Source organism: Rhinatrema bivittatum, chromosome 9 (genome assembly GCF_901001135.1).
Source record: "Rhinatrema bivittatum chromosome 9, aRhiBiv1.1, whole genome shotgun sequence".
Taxonomy (NCBI): Eukaryota; Metazoa; Chordata; class Amphibia; order Gymnophiona; family Rhinatrematidae; genus Rhinatrema; species Rhinatrema bivittatum.
In genome coordinates, this window is record NC_042623.1 from 235,436,569 (window position 1) to 235,464,185 (window position 27,617).

Below are 27,617 nucleotides of genomic sequence, written 5' to 3' on the forward strand. Positions count from 1 at the left end.
ACAAACATCAGAAATCAGGAGCAAAACAAAGGTTTCAGAAAATGCCCTGTGTTCTATTGCCCTCCACCCTTTAGTTTTTCCATGTTCTGCTTGTTTAGGGAGGCAGTTATCAATGTGCAAATGTTTGCTGGTTCTTGTTTTCTCCACATCCAGATGGATGACCTTCACATTCACATGGTGTCGTCAAAAAAAGTCCATTTGTATAAACTTACTGGACTATTTGCACTTGCTGCAACAGGATAAACAGCCTGACCTGGCTCACCCACCTCTCCAGGGCATCGCTTTGTTTACTCTGCTGCAATTTGTAAAACAGGAAAGTTTTATTAAGCCACTGTCGCCACCTGCCTCTTTCACTTGTGTTGGGGTACCCCCCACCACCATTTTGTGGGACTTAAACCTAATTATGAAGCTTTTAGCTGTGCTGCTGCTTTGCTCCCAGCTTTTCTCCAGTAGAGCGGACCCACTTCTAACTGAAGATGCCAGCTGCAGTGACCCCATCATATTTCATGCAGTGAACATGGCGCTGAGAAGCTACAATGCAGAGAAGAAGAACAGCAACCAGTTTGCTCTGTATCAGATTACAGATGCTAAGGTAAGTGAGTAAAATGGAGGCATAGCTTGAAAGTCGGAATGACTTAGGGCAGAGATTCCCAAAACCGGGGTCCGGACCCCAATAAGTCTTGAAGGACTTGCAGGCAGGTTAAGAGTAACTCTCTACTGTGCTCAGTCAACCATGTAAATTAAAAAGCAAAAGAAGGACAGTGAGACAGGAACGGGTACCTTATTGCAGAAACTCAGTGTCACATTCACAGCCATAAAGAGTGGAAAAATATTACAGCCTGGTTTGGATTTTGAAGGTATTTTAATTTGAGGTGGATCCTGGGAATTTGTTGTCACTCAAAAAGTGGGTCCTGATTTCTAGGAAGTTCCCTATAGACACAAAACTAGGGTGAAAATTTTACAGAGAAAGAACACGATATGGGTCTTGTTACAGGTTCTAACTGGTTGGGAGAAAATGTTGATAGGTGATTACGGGTTCAATGCCACATTGTGACAGCATACTTAGTATATGTCTGTCCACTACAGATTACATTGTTATGTTCGTGGATCTTGTAAAGCACAAATCTCTGATAATGGAAAGTCCACATACATGAGTGGTATCATAACTATTGCTTCTTTAATATAATTGTTTAGTATTCCCAGCTTTCTTACTAAAGTTTTCACCTAATGGTCATTTTGGGGTTTATTACCTTGATCAGTAGCATAGTTTGGGTTTGGGGGATTTCTTTTCATGCCCAGAACTGTCAATTGGTGATCACAGGGCCAATGCATAACTGATACTAGGTCAACTTGGAAAACCAACCACCTGAGGAATGAATATCAGCACCATGAATTTTTTTTTCCACATTTTCTGTAGGAATTCATTGCTTTTCTGCTTTTTCAGCAGATGTGAGGTTTTCAAGGAGCTACTGAAAGATTTTGGGGCTACTTCTAATAAATATATTTGCAACATTAAGCATCTTTCAAATAATTTAAAACATTAGTGGTGTTACCTACCCTACTTTAGGGTTCTCTGATGGATATAATATTTTTAATTTAAGATATTTTGTACTGTTTGAAGCTGTTTTTAGGCTGCAATATTGCAGAAACTTATTTCAGAAGAAAAATTAGACTTCTATCCCAGACAGCAAATATCCAAGAGCTACAGGATAGCTGCATCTGACAGCAGCTGCCATTCTTCCTGTGATGGGAACATGTGAACCTTTCCCAGCTCTAATTTGCACCTTAAATGCTCCTTGACCGACATTTTTAAATTCATGATGATATTATTTGCATTTATTTTGAATGCATTGACTGTAGCATCATCACTGAGGTCTAGAAACAGCAGGTCCATTTAATACTAATTCTTTTAGTAAATTACTCAAATACAACCATGCCTTTAGTATAAATATTTCTGTTAAAAACATATACATTCTTTTCAATGAACAGTTTTAAACATAAAAATATATCAATTCAAGATCTATGGAAAACACTTCAGATTATGAATTTGTATCTCTAAATATAATTATATAGAGAGGTAATGTACTAACTCACAGACGTTCCTGTGAATTTGTTCATACACAAGTTTTCTACTCAAATATATGAGCTGGGTAGAAACTTGTTTGTGAACCTGAGCTCCCGGAATGGCCAAAAACAGATAACTAAATCTTACTGAGGTGGCGCTATCGCTTTGTTGTGGCAGAAACCAACCTGTAAATGCATCTTCGCACACCAGTTTTTATTGAATTCCGAGTCATCGAGCCGCTTTGCGTGATATTGTATCACAAGAGCTCATTGACTCAGAATTTTAGTAAACTGTTGCATTTAGCAAATTACCCATGAAAGTTTACTGTGTGCCAGGGGGCCATTTTACGATTTATTTTGAAACCAGCCCTACGTGTGTTAAAACATGCTTTAAAAAAAACCTGAAATGCTGGTGGCTTTCTGCCTTTCAGGTCATTTTGCGTGCTTTAACGTGTGTAGGCCCCCAACTGGAAAACAAATCGCAGCTTAGTATATCATCCTCTTTGAACCTCAAGGAGGGCAAGATCAGAGTTTGTTTTTTGAAAAATTATAAACAAAGTAAAACAAAACCCTTAACATGTGTGTGACTGTATAGGACGTCCAGCTCAGCTGCTGAAAACCAGGGATGGGAAGGTTCCATTCCTCTCATGCGCTTATCTACAGCTGCAAGGGGAATATTCTTGAATTTCATGGTCTCAGTTGGAAAGTAAAGTACAGCTTTCTCAAAATATCTTCCATTAGCTTCCAAAACCATAGCTAAAGATTTGATCATTTTATGTCTAGGACGGTGAGTTACATTCTTTCTCTGAACAATGTTCAAATTCTCTATTCACCTGATCTATGAATTTGGAGATACCATTGCGTTGCTGTATATAAGGAGCTGATTATTTTAGTATCAGCTGTTACCTAGTGCTATCTACTTTAACATTTGTTTGACATCAGAATGGCAGAAAAATCGTCCTGTATTACTTGTAACCATGCTTCTCAATTGTGGGGGCCACTGAAAATGTATTTCTTTCGTTTCCTTTCAAATGCATGTAGGGCTTTCCACTAAAATGTTTTGTATTTACATGGCAGCTTTGTGAGTACTCTGCACCCAATATTTATACATAATTCTGCATAAATATCCTGACACTTACACAACACTACCCATATTGATCCCAAAGAAAGTCGGCTAGTCTACAATGGGAAAATTATCCATTAGTGACCTTGCACACCAGCTTTCACACCGCTACACAAAACACTTAAAATCTGTATTAAAGGAATTGAATTCCAGAAAGCTCTGTCTGTGTGCTCAAGATACAAATAGAGGAGATAGTATTATTAATTTGCAGTTAATCAAGAAATAAAAATAATAATGCTAATTCAAATAAATTTGACATAAAAATGCCAGTTTTTTTACCTCAGCTGATGATGTGCAGCTTTTTTAATTCACTATCCTCCCCTTTTTCCACAGGCTACAGTTGGCAATGATACATACTTTGTGAGCTACAAGGTATTTGAAACCTCATGTGAAGCCCAGAGTAACAAATCGTGGCAAGAATGTGATTATAAACCAGAGTCTGAGGCTGTAAGTTTTGACTTCTCTAAAAGCACCTTTTTATCAACAGCACCCATTAAGAAACTTGGTCACAGATGTGATACAAAATCATGAAAGCACTTGAATGGATAAATGTGAATTGGTTATTCACTCTTTCTGATAATAGAAGGACTGGGGACACTCCATGAATTATCAAGTAGCACATTTAAAACAAATCTGAGAAAATTATTTTTCACTCAATGCACAATTAAGCTCTGGAATTCATTGCCAGAAGATGTGGTGAAGGCAGTTAGTGTAGCTGGGTTTAAAAAAGGTTTGGAAAAGTTCCTTGAGGAGAAGTCCATAAACTGTTATGAATTAATATGGACAGCCACTGCTTGTTGCCGGCTTTAGTAGCCTGGGATTTATTTTTTGTTTGGGTACTTGCTAGGTACTTGTGACTTGGATGGGCCACTGTTGGAAACAGGATACGAGGCTTGATGGACCCTTGGTCTAACCCAGTATGGCATATCTTATGTTCTTGTGCTTTTTATTAGCATGTGACATAACAGTGCTGACCTAGTAGCAGCTCTGACATGCAAGAGACTTGAGTTTGATCCTTGGTTGCGGATCCTGCTCCTTAGGCAGATGACTTCAGTTTTCTGCTTATCCTCACTTCTTCTCTCTTATCTCCCCCCCCCCCCCCCCCCCTTCTCGTGAGCTCCATTTATCAGGCAAACTGCTCTGTGTCCTTCTCTTCCACTGCTGATGTCAGACTTTGCACGTAATACTTTGCTGTACTATATACCTGGAAAAGCCTTCCCAAGCTGATGCATCACGTCTCCTCTCTGGCTATATTCTAGTCCTGCCTAAAGCCTCACCTTTTGAACATTGCTTTTCAATCTTAATCCCTGGTTTTTTCCTAAACTTGGCCGTCTCAGTTTTAACTGTGATCATTATAATAAATACATTTCAAGAAATCCCTTATTTGCTTTGTCTGCGTGTCTTGATTCAATTCTAAGCTCCATGGATCAGAGATAATGCTGTGTACATCTAGTGGTGCTACAGAAATGATAAGTAATGGCAATAGAATAGAGGGTAGGAGCACTGGAGAGGTAGTCATTCCAGCTCTTGGGAGGGAAAGAGCCTTGGCCATCACACAACAGTGGCATCTACTGGCCAAGTTCAGGGTACGGCACACTGAGTCCCAGAGGGAATCATTTTAACACAACAGATGTAGCAAATGATGTCACAGCCAGTGCACGTGGACCACGGAGTGATGTACAAAACACAGACATCTGCTTTCATTTTTATTATTCATAAAATGGAGAAAGAAAAAAATTTAGAAATTTTGACACATTGGTGCCAAAATGGAGAGGCAGAAGCGTTGTGATATGAAACCTACAGAAGAATAAACACGTAGAGCGGAATGCTCAAACTGCCCACATGGCAGTATAATCTATGTGTATCTTACCTAGTATTTTCACATGTAAATTTCTTTAAAAATCCTCGGGTAATTGGCCAAGCATGTGCACACATTCACTGGCATAAAGTCACATGTCCTTTTCAGAGGGCACAACATATACACACACACTTCCGTGCACATTTTTTAAAAAATCAGAGAGTGCATGCATATGTGCTGGCTCCACTCCCGACTCTGCCCCTTCTCCTCATCACGCATGGAACTAAGTTATGGGTGCACTTTTAGAACTGCCAGGGCTTTGAAAATTACCCACATAAAGTATAGAACATCCTTTCTGTTGTGACCTGTGTGTGTAGGAAACCTGTGTAAAATGTAAAAGGCACTTTTTTCCAGCACAGATGAATAAATGAGATATTTGAACAGAACCAAGCAAAACCCTGAGATTAACTTGTGCTATAAATGGAATGACTGGGGTGCATAGCACTATCCAGAACACCAAACCAGCATGTCGGCAATGTCATGCACAGTTTCTACAGAAAAGAATGGCTGTATCTTACAATTGACTACAGTCAACGACAAATGTTTGCTATGGAAATCTATTTAGGACACATTTGACTAGGAGAATATCTGACTTTATAAATAGTGTAAAAAAAACCCTCAGATTTGATACCTTCCAGATGGTTTATCATTTTGAAGGTTATAAAGTGCCCTGATACTGCTTCTGTAGCAAAATGTTGGCCATGTCTGCTTTTGTTCCAGCGCGTTTCTTTGTTACTCTCCAGTTCCTGCAGTTTGTTTATTTATTTATTTATTTATTTATTTATTTATTTATTTATTTATTTTTATATACCGAAAGTTCCTGTATAAAATACATATCACTCCGGTTCACAGGTAACTGAAATAACTACCGCCGAGTGGCGGTTTACAAGGAACATATCAAACGAATTTATATGGAATTACATGAAACATATTAAACGATTTATATGGAGTTACGTGAAACATAACAAACGATTGATCTATAATAGGTAGATAACAAACTAAGTTCAACTTTGAATACATAAATTAAATTAAGCAAATAATAAATAAGGCAGATAAACATTACATTGATGCTATAGGACAGGAGGGTAGATTATTTCTTGATCTTAGCTCTCTGGAAATGCTTGTAGGAAGAGCCAAGTCTTGAGTTTCACTTTAAAAGTGGTATGGCATGGCTCAAGGCGGAGGTCTGGTGGTAGCGAGTTCCAGAGTGACGGGCCCGCTGTGGATAGGGCGTGTTTTCTCAGGGAGGATTTTGCGGGTTGGGTGGTCAATCTGTTTTGGTATGCTCTTCTCGTCGGCTTTTTAGACGTGTGTAGTTGGAGCTGGAAGGTTAAGTTAAGTGGGGAGATGTTATGTAGGGCCTTATGAATCATCATGCTGCTTTTGAATTGAATCCTGTATTTAATGGGAAGCCAATGGAGGTGCTGTAGGATCGGGGTAATGTGGTCTTTTTTTTTGGTGTTGGTGAGAATTCTTGCTGTGGCATTCAGGACCATCTGGAGTTTAGACATAATGCAGAGGTAAAGTGATTTGTTTAAAAACTTTTTTTTTGTTTACTTGAAGTCTGTTTTGAACATTCACCTGAAGATTTATATAGCATATTTAAGGAGATTTTTTGACCAGTGATTGAGAGCTTGGTAAATGTTTACACTTTGTGCTCTTTCCTGAAGTTATTTTTTTCTCTTTCTTTGGGTGATCTGTATATATTTTAAATAAGAATTTTGTCTGAATTAATGTATAATATTACCAAGACATTCTTTCCTTTTAATCCCTCGTATGAGCTCCTCTAAACGTGTGATTTCTTTCTCGTGGAATATTTAACTTCCAGCTTTGGTGATGCATTATAATTGCCAAGGACACTTTTTATTATTTCTTCCATAAGCCAAAGTAGAAAAAACCCAACAAGGCTTGATTCAGTAACAATACATTCCAGGTGCACATTTTTAATGTTTACCTCTCCACTTAATGGGGATAAAATACTGCTCTCCATCGGTAGAATTTCCATCTCCGGAACAGGTTGAGAACTTATCACTGGGATTGTTTACACCAGTTCATTTCCATTGTGAATCTCCAGGCTAGCTCTCAGTTACACATAAGGCCTCACTCTTATTACCCCAGGAACATGTGGCATGCAAGTTTGGGAAAGAGCCACCCGGAGATGGGGTGGGGGGGGATGGAGGGATGATGCTGGAAAGAAACCACAGTAGATCAGGGCTTCCCACAACCAGTCAATCAGGATATCCACAATATATCTCATGCATATTCATGGTGGCTATCCTGAAAACATGACTACCTGTAGGGCAGGTCAGGATAGGTTTGGGAAGTCCCGCATTAGATGATCTTTGGGATTCTTTTATGGGGAGTACAACTTGTATCTAGATTGCCTATCATGTAATATATATCTTTCTCTTACAATTAAAATTACATTTCCAGGCTAGCACAGCCCAATAGCTCACGGAAGTGCTCTGCATTGTTTTGTGGAGGACTTGACTCAGGTTTTCCATTCTCCAAGCCAGCCAGAACTATGGCTGCTGAGGGAGCAACATTCAGAGATCCTGGAAGGAGGAAGCTCCAGTCATTGCACAACAGTGACACCTAGTGGCCGAACAGGGCCCACATGCCAGAATACAGAGAAAGCCCTTTTGCATCGTCCCCTGTCTGAGGATTGTCGTTGCAATGACCAGGTCAAATGAATTGAAAGAGGAATATAAAATAGGGCAGGGAAAAAAAATTTGAGTTGTTGCAAATTAAGTTGTTGCCCAATGGAAGATGGTTCCAAATGAGCTGGAAGCTCAAATGGATCAAGAGGTAACTTTCAGATCCAGAAAAAAAAAAATTAAAGGTCTGTCCGTGCCTCCTACCTTGCACGTTGCCTGGTTTTAGGACACAGCATGTATTTCATTAACTCAAAATTTCACATACAACCCATTCAGTTTCTTTTTGTTATTAAATAGGGGATTGGGTTTGACAGAAATGCATACAGAAGGCATATATCGTTGGTAACTATGAAATGGCTATCTTCAATGCCTTAATTAGTGATTGACACAATAAATACAATAAACATAAGATGTTTTGCTTTGTCTTTCTAGCAAAGAGGCCAGTGTACAGCCCAGGTTTACATCAATAAACCTGAGAAAATTGACAATATTCTCCATCAGGACTGCAATATTATCCCAGGTACTGTATGCAAGAATGTAACGAGGAAAACCCACACAGCAAATAATTACAAAACATTACAGCTATAAGAATCAAGGAGCATTTTTTTTAACGTTTCTATTTCTTTTCTGTTTCACCATTAATAGTATTATAATAGCAACAATTTTCATATCAATAGTATCTCAATACAATCTACATGAAAGGCTTGCAGTGTATTGTATCACCTGGAGTAAATAAATAATTTTCAAAGGAAGTGGGGATAAGGAACTTTGTTAATACTGCTAGATTTGGAAAACTGGCACTTGCTCAGAGTCACTAGACAGAGAATCAGTAGCAGATGGGAGACTTACACTGACATCTTCATTACTAGTGCTCCGTAGCAAGGATTATAGGCAGCAACGGTAGAAAAAACTAAAAAGAATTTATCAAGAGTCACCGGCTCTTATCCCAATATATGATTAATGCTCTATTCCCAGCTCACTACCAAATAAAGCCAAAGACTTGTTTTCACATCTTGTTAAACCATTTTGTCCACTAGGATCAGAAAACTCAGAATTGGGAACACTGACACCGTTTCAGTATTGTTTTTGTTTTTCTTTCAGCTGAAAGCCCTGTGGTCATCGCACACACACCGTGTCTCGGATGTCCACAGAGCATTCCAGTCAACAGTTCAGACCTTCTGGTGCCTTTGAGATCTGCCGTTCAGAAATTCAATAATGAGAGCGAACACCCCTTTCTTTTTGAGTTTGGAGAGATAAACAATGCTACCAGGCAGGTTTGTATTTCACACTTAATTTAGCCTTGCAGCTCCAGGGGGAGAGCGGGGGTAAGACCACCAGCATGTGAATACATTGCACTGCATTGCCGTAAAAGTTACCCCCAAAGGTAGCCAAATCGGGAGAACAACTTATTTACAACTTATTTACAAATACTTTTCTCTGAGTCTCAGAGTCAAAATATAGCAGGAAACAGAAGGGTCCAGAAGCAATAAAAAGCTGAATTAACTTTCCACTGAGTTTTAGTTTAACTGACGATGTCACACCACATGTTGAGAAGAAGAAATTTTGTTTTCCAGTGGTGGGCTTTGTGTCTTCAATCATGGTTTATTTTCTTAAATAAAAAACGAACTGGTCAGTTAACCCTGTTCTGCCTCTGCCTTTAAGGAGGCCGAAATTCAGCTCCAGTTAGCTGTTTACATTCTGACTTAGCCGGCTACATGGTGCTGTACTAACATTCGGTCACGAACACCGGCTGAAGAGCCCATGGAATTGGGCTGTGGGAGACTTTCCATGCAAGAGCGCTGGCGGCGAATAAAGGAGGGACTCTGTTTTAACTGCGGCATGGCGAGCCATCAAATAGCCACATGCCCGGCGCGACCGGGAAACTCCTGGGCCCTAAGACCTGAAGGAGGTCTCATCCTGGGCCTAACCTCACCTGCACCTCCACTAACCCTACCAGTGGCGCTAACGTCTGCGGCCGGTGAATTCCACATGTTAGCTCTGGTAGACTCTGGCGCCGGCGGCAATTTCATTATGAAGAGCCTGGTGGAGCACTTGAAGATTCCACAGGTCCGTGTTCCAGCTCCATTGGTCATCTCCTCGATCCAAGGTAATCCCCTCCCGGGACATGTGACACACATCACGGAACCCGTCCAGTTGAGGGTTGGACTCCTCCACCGTGAGCGGATGCCCTTCCATATCTTGGAGCATTCCATACACCCTGTCGTCTTGGGCCTCCCCTGGCTCCAGGAACACGGTCCCCAGTTCGTGTTCCTGGAAAACCTTGCAGCTATCCCACTGGGGGCCAAATTGTCACGGCAATTGCCTCCAATCGGTGATTCCAGTCTCATGCTCCACCGCCCTCACCAGCCTTCAGGGCCTGCCGGCCTCCTATGCTTCGTACGTGGATGTCTTCTCCAAGCAAAAGGCCGAGATAACTTCCGCCTCATCGGCCATTTGATTGTGCCATCAACCTCCTCCCTGGCACTGAGCCTCCTGGGGACGCACCTATGCCATTTCGCCTGCGGAGACGCAAGCCATGACTCAATATATCAAAGAGAATCTGGAAAGGGGCTTCATTCATAAGTCAACGTCCCCAGGGGGGCTGGGTTCTTCTTCGTTGGGAAGAAGGACGGAACCCTTCGCCCTTGCATCGACTACCGGGGCCTGAATGCAATAACGGTCAAGGACCGGTACCCCTTGCCCCTCATCTCCGAGCTCTTCGATCATCTGCTAGGTGCAAGGGTCTTCATCAAGTTGGATCTCTGAGGGGCCTATAATCTGATTCGCATCAAGGAGGGTGACGCATAGAAGATGGCCTTCAACACCCGAGACGGCCACTATGAGTATCTAGTGATGCCGTTCAGGCTCTGTAATGCCCCAGCGATGTTTCAGAACACCATGAACGAGATATTCCGCAACCTCTTGTATCGGTGTGTGGTCGTGTACCTGGATGACATTTTGATTTTCTCAGATTCCCTGACCATGCACCATCAGCACGTCGTCTAGGTACTACAACGTTTAAGGGAAAACAGACTATGCGAAACTCAAAAAGTGCCTTTTTGAGCGGGAGTCCCTGCCCTTCCTGGGGTATATTGTCTCCAGTGAGGGATTCCATATGGACCCCCAGAAGCTAAAAGCCATTTGGGAATGGCCACAACCGTCCGGACTGAAGGCACTCCAAAGGTTTTTGGGTTTCGCCAATTATTACCGATCCTTTATTCCCCACTATGCGTCCATTGTTGACCCAATGACAGTCTTGACCCGGAAAGGTGCGGACCCCAAAAATTGGCCTCTGGGAGTGAAGGCCACCTTCCTCAGACTCAAAGAGGCATTCCTGCAACAGCCGTGCCTTCGCCATCCGGATCCGCAACGGCCGTTCGTCATTGAAGTGGACGCATCCTCAGAAGGCATAGGGGCCGTTCTGAGCCAGACTTCGAAACACCACAAGCTACATCCGTGTGCTTTCCTCTCTCGCCAGTTCTCTCCAGCAGAGCGGAACTACGCCATTGGCGAAAAGGAGCTCCTAGCCATTAAAGTGGCCCTAGAAGAATGGCGTCCGTGGCTAGAAGGGGCACAACACCAGTTTATGGTCTACACGGACCATAAAAATCTTGAGTACCTGCATCGAGAACAGCGACTCACTCCTCGACAGGCACGTTGGGCGTTATTCTTCACCCGCTTCAACTTTGTCCTATGCTATAGACCAGCCGGGAAGAATCTTAAGGCCGACGCCTTGTCCCGTGTCTTCGAGACTACAGAAACATCAGAGGATCCCCAGTTCATCTTCGAGCCATCACGTGTCCTGCTGACGCCACCACGGCCATCCCTCCTGGGAAAACTCTGGTTCTGCTGCACCTGTGAAAACAAGTCCTGGCGTGGGCTCATGACTCCCATTGCTCCGGTCATCCGGGACAATATCGGACATTACAAAAACCCTTCGCCGATACTACTGGTGGCCTAAGGTCAACAAGGATGTCCGATCTTATGTAGAGTCCTGCCAGTCATGTGCCCGTCATTAGAGGATTCCAGGTTCGACACCAGGTTTGCTTCAGCCACTACCCGCTCCCTCAGAACCATGGACCCATCTTGCGACGGACTTCGTGGTCGATCTGCCGTCATCCAGTGGGAACACTGTCATATGGGTGGTCATTGATCGGTTTAGCAAAATGGCACACTTCATGCCCCTTCCAGGGTTGCCGTCCGCACCACAGTTGGCCCAGCTGTTCGTCCAGCACATTTTTAGACTGTATGGTTTACCCAGAAGCATCCTCTCGGACCGAGGCCCACAATTCACTGCCAGATTCTGGAGAGCCCTCTGCCAGAAGTTCGACGTCACCCTGGACTACACTTCTGCTTATCACCCTCAGACTGCTTATCACCCTCAGCCGCCCGACGCCTCCTTGCGGCGTCAGGCGGCTTCCCCCGCGGGCTGGGAATCCAAGATGGCCGTCACCATCTTAGGCGCGAGGCCGCGCCTCCTTTCTGAATTTAAAGGGACCTCGTCCCTTTAAGTGCCTGCACTGTTTCCAATGAGCCAGAGCAGAGGAAGTATTTAAGGAGACTTCCTTTGCTCATTCCTTGACTTGGCAACAGCTTCCAGCATTGTTCGAGTCTGCTTGCTTCGGTGAGTCTTCTTTTGCTTTGGATCCTTGCTTCCTGGTTCCTGTCTCATCTCATTGATTCCTTGGTTCCTGACTTCGGATTGGCAAGCGGTGATTCCTGGTGTATGACTTCGGACTGGCAAGCGGCGATCCCTTGGTGTGTGATCTCGGACTGGTAAGCGACGACCCTCTGGCACTTGACCTTGGACTTCTTCTGGACCATCGTGTCCAAGGGCCCACCTAAGTCCCAGCGGCCCGGGTGCCTACGGGCTTCTCCTGTGGGGACCGCGGGCTTCCAGAGGCGAAGATCCAGTTGGCTTCTCCGATGTCTTGACTCTTCGTCTTCACCACAGTTGCCTCAGTCTCCAGTGCCGAGGGTCAGCCGGTCACATCTTCTGTCTTGCTTCGCCACCCGACGGGAGACCCTAAGGATCCTCCTAAGGTATACCATCCTCCCGTCGGCCCAAGGGTTCACTAGCCTGAGCATAACAACAGAGATCCGTGGGTGTAACATCTTAACAATTCTAGTCTGAAGAAGGAGTAAACTTATATAAATCAGCAATAGGAGCAAACAAGATAAAAATGCAGAATAGGTCTAAACTTGGAATAAATCAACAATAGTTAAGAATATGAGGTAAAACTAGGCAAGAATATAAAGTAAGAATACGAAACATCTCAGGAAAACAATAAGTGTTGCAGCATGTTCAGACATTCATATAAGGTGCCAAGTAATATATGCAATCGGTTTAGAACTTCAGGGAGTCCTAATGAAAATTATATGAATTTTATCTTTTTTTTTTAGGTGGTGGCTGGATGGATATATGTAATTGATTATTTAGTCAAGGAAACAAATTGCTCCAAGAATGACTTTCTGGAATTAAATCCATTCTGCAAGCACCAGGAGAATGGTGTAAGTGATATTTGTGAAGAAATGACTTAGACTGGTTATAATGTTGTTTTTATCATTGCTGTTAGCTGTAATTTGAAGCATGGCCTGTGTCACAGAGACTACGTGCCCACATATTTAACACACCAGTGTAGCAAAAGAGCCTGATTAAAATGGGAGCAGAGGAGGTTCACCAACCCAAAGATAAACACCGTCCATGGCAGGGGTAACCACATTGAGTCAAAACAATCACTTTGCCCCATTAGTTCTCTGACAAGTCACTTTTTCAAGCCAACTGTATCCTATGGGCCATATTTAAGGCATGGGCAGCAAGGACTGAATGAAATTCAACTCTCTTCCTCTAGGATTTATTCCTGTATGTCAGGGGTTGCCAACTCCGGTCCTTGAGAGACACAGACAGGTCTGGTTTTCAGGAAATCCTCAATGAATATGCATGAGATAGATTTCCATACAATGGAGAAAATGCATGCAAATCTATCTCTTGTATATTCATTGTGGATATCCTGAAAACCTGACCTGTTTGTGACTCTTGAGAACTAAAGTTGGTCACGCCTGCTCTATGATTTTTCACACTTCTGAATTTCACAGATCAGAGACCTCCATTACAGTGCTTCCCAAACTTGTCCTGGGGATCCCACAGCCAGTCGGGTTTTCAGGATATCCACAATAGTATGCATGAGATAAAATTGCATATACTGAGTTTCCATGATATGTAAATTTATCTCGTGCATATTCATTGTAGATATCCTGAAAACCGACTAGCTGTGCGCTCCCCAGCATAGGTTTGGAAAGTCCTGCTCTGTTAACAAACAGTGATAATAAGTTTCTTGATTGCATGGAGGCTATGATTTCTGCATATATTTTCTCCATAACCCTGCAGATGAAATTAGATTACAATAGCAATACCAGCATACAAAACCCCCCAGATATTTCAGTCAGCAAATAAAAGTAAACACAATCCTTAAAATCCCCCTTTATCATTCTTTTTTTTTTTTTTAAATCATTTTTACTTATGCAGCATACTCAATTATATTCCAAGAACAGAACTTGAATAAGAAATGAAGCATGCATAATCAGAAAGGAAATAAAAATCTAAACATAAAGCTTCCTTATAGCCCTCAAAACATATGGAGTGAGGGGACTACAAAAAGCATTGTGCATTCGTTTGAAACAAAATGGAAAATTTTAACAAAATTTCCCATTTTGTTTCAATGTTTTTAAAATGAAACAAAAGAAAAATGAACGAAATTTCATATATTTTCATTTCTTTTGTTATGCTGCCACAGAAAAAACGAACCACTCCCGGTCTCTCCGAATTCTTTTCTCACTTTGAGGTTCTTCATAGGGCAGGAATAAACTTGGCTGAGGCCAGCACTATTTTTTAATTTCATCTGTACATAACTATGCTGGCCTAGGCCTAGCCAATGCCATTTTGTAAGGCAAGATTAAAAATGGTGCTGGCACCATTTTGCATGGAATAAATTAAAAATGCCGCTAGCCTTTGTCCACTGGCACCATTTTTTTTATCGTAGTACTGGCAGGGCAAGAGCAACCAGGGATTTAGGGCGGAGGATTCAGATATTGCTCCTGCTTCCATGGTAAAAGGATTCAGGGGTTGAGGGGAATCATGAGGAAGGACTGGGAGACGCTTTTTTGGGACATTTTGGGGCTGACATTTTGTTTTATTCTGCTTTTTTGTAGAACTTTTACATTTTAAATAAACAAAAAGACACACAAAACAACAAACATTCAGTGATAGCCATATAAATCAAGCTGGGTAAATCTGGTCAGAGAATATCTTTCCTAAAGTTATCTGGATAACTTTATACGGATAACTCTAACCAGATATATTCATCAGAGGGATAGCCATGTTAATCTTGTGTAGCAAAAATGACAGGAGTTAGGAGGCACTTTGTAGACTAATTTATTGAGGCATGAACTTTCTATGACAGAGTCCACTTCATCTGACGAAGAGGACTGTCCTTGAAAGCTCATGCTTCAATAAATTGGTTAATCTATAAGGTGCCACCCACCTCCCGTCATTTTCAGGTATATTCGGCAGAACATTAAACTGGATTATTTCTGCTGAATATCTAGTTAAAGTCATCCAGATAGCTTTACCCAGATAACCTTCTCATTCATCGCTTCGATGAATTCTGACCTCACTACTTTTAGCACTGAACAACACTATCTGTATGGAAGTTGAGGAATACAATATTTTTAAATAAATAAGATATTTATAGGTCTAACTAGTTCATTTATTCTGCAGTTGCAGCGTATTTGAAAATGCTACAAAAGTTATAAATGCACACAATTCTAGACGCAGCTATTGTAGGAAGCTACCAGCTGTACCCAGGGCAGATTTCCCAATAGGCAGATTAAGTAACTTCATAGCGGTGATCAACATGGGGGTGGGGGACCCACAAGAGGTATGCTTCAGTGGCTGCTCCTGTGTAACTGTGTCATTATTTAGGGCCGGCTGACATGTCATCACATGGGTGGTGTTGGGGACTCCCTCAGAGTTGGCTGTGACTTCAGAAGGGGACTTCCCCTGGTAGGCTGCAAATTCAGAAAGGGGCAGTTGGCTGTCCAAATGCCTATGAGTGGCCAGGAGATTAAAGCCACTTCTGGCTGTGCCTCATAGTCTTGAAAATAGCTGGCTCCTTAACTGTAGAATGAGGCATGGTTCTCTACTCCCCAAGTGAAGAGAGTTAAATGAAGAGTGTACTCTCTCAAGTGTGTTTTGTCAATAGGTTCCCAATTGTGCCATGCATTTGCTCAGGGGGTGGACAACTCCAGACCTTAAGAGCCACCGACAGGTCTGGTTTTCAGGATATTAATAATGAATATGCATGAGATAGATTTACATACAGTGGAGGCAGCACGTGCAAATCTACCTCATGCATATTCATTGTGGATATCCTCCAAACCAGACCTGTTTGGGGCTCTACAGGACTGTAGCTGGCCACTGCTACATTTGCTCAGTAGCTTTTCAGGTATTCCCCAGACACTACTATATTTACCAGTATCCTAAATCATGCGGGAATTGTTTAGTAGGAGGGACAAATAGTGAGATAGAACATTTGCAATCATGTCTTTAACAACTGATACCTCGGAGGGGAGGGGAAGTGACATCATGGGCTAAGATGGATGCCTGACCCATAAGCTCTGCATAAACATTAAAATAAGCAGTTTGCAGGAAAGTTGAGAGCCCATACCCCTGGGAAATCAGTGCCTAAATAGCTGAGCTAATATGTCAAGAAGAAAGAAAGCAGCTGAAATAAAAAGTTACTTTGCAGCAACTGCGACCTCGAGAGTGGCCTGGGTAATGAATCCCTCCCTCTTGCTCGTCGGAGGAGAGTGAACATGCATGCACAGAAAGCATGGAAGGGGAGAGTTCTGCACGCGAAGAGATGACAGCCTGGTTCAAAGAACTTAAGAGAGATGTTGCATCAATTAAGAATGAGATGCTGGAGGCTATAAGCGAATTAAGGGGAGAAGTGAATGAAACTGACTCTCGCATGGACGAGGCAGAGCAGCACATGGAGGATCAGGCTGCCAGAGTCCAAGAGCTGCAAAAGGAAACAAGTGCACTGAGAGAAGTGAAAGAGGAGGTTTGTGACAAGGTGGTGTTACTTGCGCCAACCGCGGCAGACCCGCATCCTAGCCCCCTCACCTCTTTCAAGCTAATCCTGGTCCCGGTCCCATGTCTCTAGTGGCAGTAGACCGCTGGCTCCGTCCTCGGGCTGCTCCTGGTGCCACCAGCTTAGCTACAGACTCTGCAACCTCTGGACCCTTCTCAGCTCCTGGTGCTCCGAGTCGGGCCTCTCCGTGTGGCCGGCGGAGAGACGCTGCTCCTCGGTGATGCGCCTCTCCCTAGGCGCGAGCGCACATCACTGAGTCTTAAGTAAGGCCCGCGGCGGGAAGAGAACCGTGGCCCCTGATGATATTAAAGGAGCACCGGTACTTAAGCCTGGGCTCCGCTCCCTAGCTATGCCTTTGCAACAGGTCTCCTCGCTTATCGAGCACTCGTTGCCTCCTCGTGTTCCTGGTTCCCAACTCTCCTGACTCCATTCCTGTTTCCTTGTTCCTGTGTTCCTGATCTTCAACCTTCCTTCGGATTGACTTCATGGTTTGACTCTGCATTGCCTACTTCGTTGCCTTTCTCCAGCCCCGAACCTCTGCATTACCTGACTACTTCGTTGCCTCTCTCCAGCCCCAGACCTCTGCATTGCCTGACTACTTCATTGCTTCTTTCCAGCCCTGGACATCTGCATTGCCTGACTACTCTATTGCTTCTCTCCAGCCCTGGACCTCTGCATTGCCTGACTACTCTGTTGCTACTCTCCAGCCCTGATCACTGCATTGTTCGACTAAGCCTTGACTCTCTCCTCGTCCAGACCTCAGCCTGCTTGCCACTACTCTCTGTTTGCCGCCAGCCCTGAACCTAGCCTGCTCTACGATGCTCCTTCAGTCTACATCCTGGAATTGGCCAATTCAGGTTTTGGCCTGCTCTTGCTCGGGCATCCCCTGTCTGATTTTGATCCTATTGGTGCCCGGGTTCCCAGGACTCTGCCTCATCCAGTATAGACTGTTACTCCTCCCTGTTGCTGCCTCCAGGCTGAATTCGATCATCCATCAATGACTACATACAGAGGCCACCTAAGTCCAGCCAGCCCTGGCACCCAAAAGCTCAATCCGCGGGGAACGAGGGCTGGTATTGGTGAAGCGCCAGCCGGCCTCTGTCCTTCAGCCCTCTCTGCCTGTCAATGGTGGGGACCCGTAGGACCCTTCCTACAGGTAGCACCAATCCCACCTTGGCCCAAGGGTCAACCTCCGGCGCAACAGATTGCAAAGGCCATGGACTTGGTGGAGCCACGTGCCCTCCAGGCCATTCCTGGCCTGGCTTCAAAGGTACAAGACCAGCAGCAGTTTCTGAAGGCTCTGTCCGCCTCACTAGAGCATCTGCACTTACGACTAGATGCCATGTCTATTACTCCAGTTCCAGTGAAGGCTTCCTCTTCATCACAACCGTCCACTTCCACTCCCAGAGCTTTATTAGCCCTGCCAGCAGCGCCTCATTTCAACGGAGTCTCTAAATTGTGTAGAGAGTTTATTAACCAATGCTACATGCAGTTCGCTCCTCAGCCCTTCATCTTTCAAGATGATCTGACAAAAGTCACCTTCATTTTGTCTCGCCTAGAAGGGAAGGCGCTGGCGTGGGCTTCTCCCTTATGGGAGCAATCGGCTTCCCTCCTACAGGAATTGTCTCGGCTCGTGACTGTATTCCGGCGAACCTTTGATGACCCTGGGCGGCATGCTGTGGCAAGCACCAATTTGCTACATCTGTGTCAAGGACAAAGAAGCATCTTCGATTATACCATCAAATTCTGGACCTTAGCGTCTTTACTCGCTTGGCAAGAGGACTGCCTGCAAGCGATTTATTTGGATGGACTCTCCTTGCAGCTGAAGGATGAATTGGCCGCTTGGGAGCTCCCTTCCTCTCTCGAGGATCTTATTGATCTAGCAGGCCGAATTGATCATCGTCTCCAAGAGCATCACCAGGAGAACCGGATTCCCAGTAAACTCTCTCGGGTTCGCTCCCATTCGCCACCTAATACCAACCCTACCACTGGTTGGACTTCTGTGGTGGCCAAGATGAATGAATCTATGCATTGGATCATGGGTGGCTGTCCCCGGAAGAGCGCCTCCGGAGGAGACAAACAGGCCTGTGTCTGTACTGCAGAGCACCCAGTCATCATCTACAGACTTGCCCCGTCCGTCCGGGAAACTTCCTGGCCTAAGTTCAGTGGGGATCCTGAACTTGGGTGCAACATCTCTGGCCCCCCAATTATCTGTACCTGTTACCTTAATCTGGGACTCTCGATCATTTCCTGTTCTTGTTCTGGTGGATACCGGAGCAAGAGGTAATTTTATCCTCAAGGACCCTAGTTCAACTTTTAGGAATCAAAACCCGACCTCTCAAGACTTCCTTGTGCATTGCTTCAATTTATGGAGAACCATTACCCGGCTGAATCTCCTATTCTACCGAGCCAGTTCAACTTTGTACTGGTGCTCTTCACTCCGAAGAAATCAAACTTTTAGTACTGGAGAAATCCATCCACCTGGTAGTTCTGGGACTACCTTGGCTACAATGTCACCCCCCCCCCCCCCCCACACACACACACCCACACACACACACAATTTGACTGGGGTTCACTTCAGTTGATGGAATGGGGCTCCACCTGCCATCAGACTTGTCTACGTAAAGTTACATCACCACCTGTGGTTTCCCTGGTGACTATTTCTTCAGGTATACCTGCCCCCAATGCAGATTTTGAGGACGTATTCTCAAAGCAAAAGGCGGACCTCCTACCACCTCTTCAGAGGTTTGATTTTCCTATCGACCTTCTACCTGGAACCATGCCTCCCCGAGGGCGTATTTATCCTCTGTCTCTTTCCGAGACCAAGGCCATGACAGAATACATCCAGGAGAACCTTGCGAAGGGGTGCATTCACCCCTCTACCTCTCTCCATGGTGCAGGGTTCTTCTTCGTTATGAAGAAAGACGGATCCTTAAGACAGTGTATCAATTACCACAGTCTAAATGCAATTACTCGCAAGGACAAATATCTGCTGCCCTTGATTTCAGAATTATTCGATCGACTACATGGGATTTCAATCTTCACCAAGTTGGACTTACGCGGAGCCTATAACTTGGTGCATCTGCCCTGACGATATTTAGAAGACCACTTTCAACATCAGAGACGGGCACTACAAATATTTAGTGATGCCTCTTGGCCTTTGTAACGCACCCGCAGTATTCGAGCGTATGATTAATGAAATCTTCAGAGATCTCCTATACGTCAAAGTTGTAGTATACCTGGATGACATTCTTGTCTTTTCCAAAGACCTGCCCACGCACTGCACCGACATCCGAACCGTACTTCAGCACCTCCATGAGAACCATCTGTTCGCAAAACTAGATAAGTGCCTGTTTGAAAAATTCAGCCTACACATTTTGGGGTATATAATCTCCCAGCAAGGATTTTCAATGGATCCCGTGAAACTCAAAGGAATCCAGGACTGGCCTCAACCCATGGGCCTGAAGGCCCTTCAACGATTCTTAGGATTCACGAATTACTACCGTCACTTTATACCATGTTACTCCACTCTGGCAGCTCCTCTTACAGTGCTAATCTGTAAGATCCAAGATACACGAAACTGGACCCCAGAAGCTATTTCAGCCTTTCATCACCTCAAAACGTCTTTTCTAACTGGGTCTTGTCTCTACCACCCAGACTCTAACCGCCCCTTCCTGGTTGAGGTAGATGCCTCCGCTATTGGGGCTGGGGCGATCCTAAGCCAATGCTCCACCTCTGGATCTGTGGTCCCGTGTTCCTTCTACTCATGCAAATTCTGCTCAGTGGAACAAAATTACAGCATTGGAGACCGCGAGCTCCTCGCCATCAAGCTGGCGCTAGAGGAATGGCGCCCTTGGCTAGAGGGCGCTCAACACAAGTTCACCGTATTCACAGATCACAAAAATCTAGAACACTTGAGCCAAGCCCAATGCCTCAATGCCCATCAAACCTGATGGGCTCTATTCTTCTCCAGATTTAACTTCGAGCTTCGCTATCACTCAGCTGAGAAGAATCTCCAGGCAGATGCCCTAACACATTCTTTTGAACCAGAAGATATTCCGGAAGAACCCGGTCATGTTATTGACCCAACCTGCATTGTCCTATCAGCTACTCACCCAGTTCCTACTGGGAAGACTGTTGTGCCCCGTCGACTCCGCGAAAGAATCCTCCGGTGGGCACATGACTCTAAGTTCTCTGGCCATCCAGGGTGAGCGCAAACCTTAGCACTGCTCCAGCAGTTCTTCTGGCCCACTATGGTCTCTGATGCTAAAGTGTACATCAATTCCTACAGCACTTGCGCTCAACAAAAACCCCCGGTTGGATGACCCTGGGGTTTACTCCAACCACTTCCAGCTCCCGAAGAACCATGGACACATCTCTCCACGGATTTCATCATGAATCTGCCACCATCTAAAGGCCACATGGTCATATGGGTTACTATTGATAGATTTTCCAAAATGGCCCATTTTGTTCCACTACCGGTCCTACCATCTGCTCCTGAACTGGCACGCCTGTTTTTTTGACATATCTTCCAACTACATGGTTTACCCAAGGACATTGTCTCTGACAGGGCCTACAATTTGTTGCCTGATACTGGAGCACCCTTTGTAGCAAGTTTGGCATAAGCATCAGCTTAACAATAGCATATAAATTCCTCAAACCAATGGACAAGCTGAGCATACGAATCGCTCTTTGAAATCATTCCTCTGCGCATATATATATGACCATCAAGAAAATTGGTCCGAACTTCTTCCTTGGTTGGAGTTTTCCCACAACTCTCATGTCACTGCTGCCACAAGTATGTTGCCTTTTTCTATCGTCTATGGGAAGCAACCACAACCACCGCTGCCCATAACATTATCAGTGCCTTCTCCTGCTGCGCAAGCCACTGCCGATGCCCTCAAGGCACTTTGGAACCAGACAAATCTTCGCTTACGCCAAGCCGCTTCCCGGGCCAAGAGTTCTGCTGACAGCCATCAACGCTCGGCCCTGATCACTGCATTGTTTGACTAAGCCTTGACTCTCTCCTCATCCAGACTTTAGCCTGCTTGCCACTACTCTCTGTTTGCCGCCAGCCCTGAACCCAGCCTGCTCTACGATGCTCCTTCAGTCTACATCCTGGACTTGGCCAATTCAGGCTTCGGCCTGCTCTTGCTCGGGCACCCCCTGACTGACTTTGTTCCTGTTAGCGCCTGGGTTCCCAGGCTCTGCCTCATTCAGTGTAGACTGTTACTCCTCCCTGTTGCTGCCTCCGGGCTGACTTCGATCATCCCATCGACAACTACAGACAGAGGCTACCTAAGTCCAGACAGCCCCAGCACCCAAAGGCTCAATCTGCAGGGAACGAGGGCTGGTATTGGTGAAGCGCCATCCGGCCTCTGTCCTTCAGCCCTCTCTGCCTGCCAATGGAGGGGACCCATAGGACCCTATCCCACCTTAGCCCAAGGGTCCACTTCCGGCGCAACAGGTAGCCAAATTAGAGGAACAAGTGTGCAGAAATAACATGGATATTAGAGAGGTCCCTTAAACGCAGAACTATGATAATGTTGCTGAGGTGATACAGCAGATTTACAAGGCCTTGCTGACCAGCGAAGGAGGTATGGAGGAGGAGGAACCTGCAACACATATTGAAAGGGCTCACCAGTTTGGGAGGGCCCAGGTGACAGATTCTCCCCGTGGATATAATCGTATGCTTCAGGGAATTGCTGAAAGATGATAGAGTTTTATCACATAAAGGTTTGATCCAGTGGTATTGGCATCAAGTGCGGAGGAGGGGGGAAGCACTGTGGGGTGCGTATATATTTCGGAAAATGTTAAAAGCTGTTATATGCGACACTTATAAAGTTGTGGAAGGTAGATATTTGATTCTTAATATTTCTCTGGGTGGCGCTAGGACTATTGTTGTAAATCTGTGTGCTCCGAATATTGAGCAAGGACAGTTCTATGAGAAGCTGGCTGAGCAAATTTCATTAAATGCTAAAGCCCCTTTAATTGTAGGGGGGGATTTCAATCTCACAATAAGACCAAATTTGGATACTTCGTCATCTCTGGGGGTAACAATGAAGAAACAGAAAAGCAAATTGCTGCATACAATAAAGCAACTGAATCTCATAGTTATATGGTGGGTACAGAATGCCAGTTCAAGAGATTATATTCTACTCACATCCACATGGGACATATTCCCAGACTGATTATTTTTTTGTTGAGAACACCTTGATGGGAGAGGTCCGGGGAGTAGGGATTGAGTATTGTCCTTAGTCGGATCATGTCCTGGGGTGGTTAAAAATGGGAGACGTCCCTTCAGGATAGGAAAACTCCATGGAAACTCAATGATGCTTTGTTAAGGGATGGAAAATCACAAAGAAGGTGGAGGAGGCATTATGAGAATATTAAGAACTTAATCAAAATAGGGAAGTATACTCTAGCATGCTCTGGGATGGATTTAAGGCTGTACTTCGAGGCAAGTTGATATCTTGGTCTACCTGGGAAAAGAAGGAACGGAGAAGATGTGTTGAGATACTGCTTGACCAAATTAGGCAATCAGTGGCATAACATAAGAAAATGGGATCACAAAAAGTTTGGCAGCAATTAGATAAAGCAAAGAGGGAATTGAAAGATTGCCAAGTTGATTTCATTTCTCATAAACTTATGTTAGTGAAACAAGATCAATAAGCCATAAGGCTTCAAAATTGTTGCACAATCACAAATTATACACATTCAGGATGGAGAGAGAAAGCTGGTATATACCCCAGGGGAGATAATGGAGAGATTTTGGCAATATTATCAGGAGTTTTATTTGGCTGATACTGACATAAGAGAGGAGGCTATTGTAGGATAACTGTCAGAAATACAGCTTCTATCCTGGATCCTGCTCAACAGCAGAGGATGGAAAGGGAAATTTCTACTTTAGAAATTTTGCAAGCTATTAAATCACTGAAAATTGATAAGGCTCTGGGATTGAATGACTTTACAGCCAGTTTCTATAGGAAGTTTGGGAATATTTTGGCAGATCCATTAAAGGAAAGGCTCATTATTGAGCAGTGATGAGATTGCTCCATCTATGAAAGAGGTGTGTTGCACTCCTGCTCGTGGGCCCAGCTGCTGTTCCCTCACATTTACCTTTGTGGCCTAGGCCGCCGCCATCGCTGCTGATGCCGTCTTCTCGGCCCAGGCCGCCTTTGTTCCCTCACAGCCTGGAAGCCGTCCTGAAGCCTCGTTCCCGCGGTGCGGAGCTGCGGCACCATTCCTATCTCCATGGCTGGGGCCGCTGACGTCATCCTCCTCGACTCGGCCAGGAGGTTGCATCCCTGGTGTCCTCTTCATGGCTGGAGCTGCCCTCTGTCCTCTGAGCGCAGCTCGGAGGCCTCCTCCCACATCGAGGTTTGCCCTGAGGCCCGGCTTCCTTCTGCTCCAGCTCCTGCATCTTCAGCATCAGGGACGTCACTGTCCAGGGTCCTGCCCAGTTTCCCCTAGGGGCAGGCCCACGTTTTCCTGCCTGATTTAAAGGGCACACGGCCGGATCTACCCCGGGCCCCTCCTGCAAGCTCCTTGCTAACTCGTAGTTGGTATAGTGAAGGGAGTTTAAATATCCGGAGACAGTGACGTCATGCGGAGGGGACGCCCCCGAGGTTCCCACCATGATGCACGTAAAAGGAGGGTTAGCGAGCACGCACGTGCCCTAGGTAATCCCAGGAGGAAAATGGCGAATGCAATCGCCCATGCCGGTCCAGGGACGCCGGAGAGGTCAGCGTGTGGAAGCGGAGGCAGCCATCTTACCCAGTGGAGCTGAATTAGGCAGGAGAAAGGTGAGCAACAGAGGGTGCAGCCATCTGCGACTGACGGGCACAACAGTATCCCCCTTCCAGGGGGTTTTGTTTTCCGAAGATGGGTCTGATGGAAACGTCGGATCATGTCTTTGTGAAGGATATTGACAGCGGGCTCTCAGGAGTTCTCCTCTAGTCTGTATCCTTTCCAGGAGATAAGATACTTCCAATGTTTACCTCTTCTGCGAACATCCAGGATGTCATCAACTGTATACGCGATATCCTCCTCAGCATCAAGCGACGCTGATTATGGAGTTTTGTTGGAAAACTCAGAAAGGATGAGCGGTTTCAGCAGTGCCACATGTGTATCTTCATGGATGGAGGTAATTTTAAACTGTATGTCAATGTTCCCAGATGTCGGAGAATGGAGAATGGTCCGATGTATCATGGTGCGAAGCGTGTGGAGGGTAACTTGAGGCGAAGGAATTTCTTACTGAGCCATACCTTGTCTCCTGGCTAGAATTGAGTTGCCTTTCTGTAATGAGCATCGTAAGTCTTCTTGGCTCTTTGTCCTGCATTTGTCTCCAAAGTTGTTGCAACTCTATTGCATGGTTTGGGCTGCTGGAGAAGCTACAGACAGTGGCAGAGGTAATGGAGGTAATGATTGGCGACCATACACAATTTGAAATGGGGTAGACCCCGTAGCAGAAGCAGGATACAAGTTTAGGGCGAACTCAACCTAGGGAAGTAAATCTGCCCAGTCGCTTTGTCTTGAATTCACATATGAGCGTAAGAATTGTTTAAGCGTCCGATTCATTCTCTCCAACTGTCCATTGGATTGCGGGTGATAGGCCGAAGTTAGATCCAACAAAATGTCAAATTTTGGTCAAAGCGCTCTCCAGAACTTGGCAGTGAACTGTACTCCTCTATCCAATAGGATATGTTTGGGCATGCCATGGAGACGGAAGATGTGTTTCACGAATAATTTAGCCAGTTCAGCAGCGGATGGTAATTCCGGGAGTGCCACAAAGTGTGCCATTTTCGAGAAGCAGTCAACGGTCACCCATATTTATTTATTTATTTATTTAAGAGTTTTTATATACCGTCATTAAGTTATTCACCATCATAACGGTTTACAATAGGGCACCAGTAAAAAATATATTGGTCGTACATTACATAGGTGGTGCCAGTAGTATTCGGTAACAATAAGGCGTTTATTAGGGGGTTTAAGTGTTTCATAGCAGTATGTCCTGAAGGTTGCCTACAGTTAAAAAAAATGTTGAAATAATTCAGTAAGGATTTATAAAATTAGGCATTTAGTGCTTTATTCCGCATAACTTTTACTTCAAATCCCGCATCAGTTTTCTTTCTTGAAGGCTTGTATGTAAAGCCAGGTTTTGAGCTGTGTTTTGAAAAGTTTATGATTGCTCTGGGGTCTAAGGTCAAGGGGCATGGAGTTCCATAATATGGGACCGGCTAGAGACAGAGCTCGCTCCCTTACTTGGGTCAGTCTTGCGGTTTTCACAGAAGGGATGGGAAGGAGTGCTCTGTTTGCTGACCTTAGATTTCTGTGTGGGACATGTACTCTAAGTGCTGTGTTCAGCCATTCTGCTTTATTGTCATGGATAAGTTTGTGTATTAGGCATAGTACTTTGAACTGTATTCTTTGTTCTATGGGAAGCCAATGTAGGGTGGCGAGTGTATCTGTTATGTGATCTCTTTTTTTTTTCCAGTGAGAATTCTTGCAGCAGCATTTTGTAAAATCTGTAGAGGTCTTACTGTAGTGTTAGGTAGGCCTAGTAGTAAGGCATTACAATAGTCTGTGCTGGCGAAAATCAGCGATTGAAGCACAGTCCGGAAATGTGGTAATGATAGTAATAGTTTGAGTTTTCTTAGTATCATTAGTTTAGCATATCCTTCCTTAACCTTTATTGATACGTGTTGTTTGAGGCTTAGTTCATTGTCAATTATTACTCCGAGATTGCGAACTTTATTTGCTAAGTCAATTTGTTGGTTGTTATTGAGAAATATTGGGGTTTGTGTGATGTTCATGCTTTTCCTTTCTAAGTGTATAAATTCGGTTTTATCAATGTTGATTATTAGCTCCATTTGGTTTAGAAGTTGTTTTATTATTTCAAGGTACATTATGGCTAAGCCTATTGTTTTTTCCATAGTTTCATCAATTGGTAAGATTAACTGGATGTCGTCAGCGTAGATGTAGTGTATGATTCCAAGTCCAGCGAGGAGATGGCATAGTGGCAGAAGATATATGTTAAACAGCGTGGCAGATAGTGCTGATCCTTGTGGGACTCCAGTTTTCAGGGTAATCTTGTCGGATAGTCGTGTTGTTCCCTCCAGAGGGTGGCAAATCGCCCATGAAGTTAGTTGCAATGTGTGTCCATGGTTCCTCAGGTACTGGCAGTGAATGGAGGAGGCCCCAGGGGCATTCGGCAGGAGGTTTCTGTCTTGCGCAGGTAGCACAGGAAGCTACATATGCTTGGGCATCTTCCTTCATAGTAGGCCACCAATAAAAGTGTTGGAGATGGCTAATGTGCGGCTTTGTCCGGGGTGGCCGGCCAGACGGGAGTCATGTGCCCATCTTATAGTTTTTTCCTCATACCCCGAACCACCACCGTTTTACCAGCGCGGACCACATGAGTGGCTACCAGAACCACTTTCTCTGGACTGATGATGTGGCGAGGTTCGTCGGGCACATCCTCAGGAGAAAAGGAGTGTGAAAGAGCATCTGTCTGGACATTCTTCTCTGCAGGGCGGTATTTGAGAAGAAAGTCAAATCGGTTGAAAAATAATGACCACCTGGCCTGCCGGTGATTAAGACATTGTGCATGTCATAGATATTCCAGGTTTTTATGATCTGTATACACCATTATTTTGAACTGCGCACCTTCCAACCATGGATGCCACTCCTCGAAGGCTAGCTTTATAGCTAACAATTCTTTATCTCCAATTCCATAATTCCTCTCAGCTGGAGAGAAGAGC

The 27,617-nt window shown here is 44.7% G+C and overlaps 1 protein-coding gene across 1 annotated transcript in view; it reads left to right on the top strand.

The window, feature by feature from the left end:
• The first annotated feature begins 287 nt into the window (after nucleotides 1–287).
• Nucleotides 288–27,617, top strand: part of KNG1 (kininogen 1) — a 110,821-nt gene continuing 83,491 nt past the window's right edge. The window contains exons 1-5 of the mRNA XM_029617365.1: nucleotides 288–592; nucleotides 3,521–3,634; nucleotides 8,135–8,222; nucleotides 8,804–8,976; nucleotides 13,106–13,213. Of these exons, the coding sequence (XP_029473225.1) occupies nucleotides 404–592; nucleotides 3,521–3,634; nucleotides 8,135–8,222; nucleotides 8,804–8,976; nucleotides 13,106–13,213 (672 nt within the window). The 5' untranslated portion in view covers nucleotides 288–403. The remainder of the gene's footprint in view (nucleotides 593–3,520; nucleotides 3,635–8,134; nucleotides 8,223–8,803; nucleotides 8,977–13,105; nucleotides 13,214–27,617) is intronic.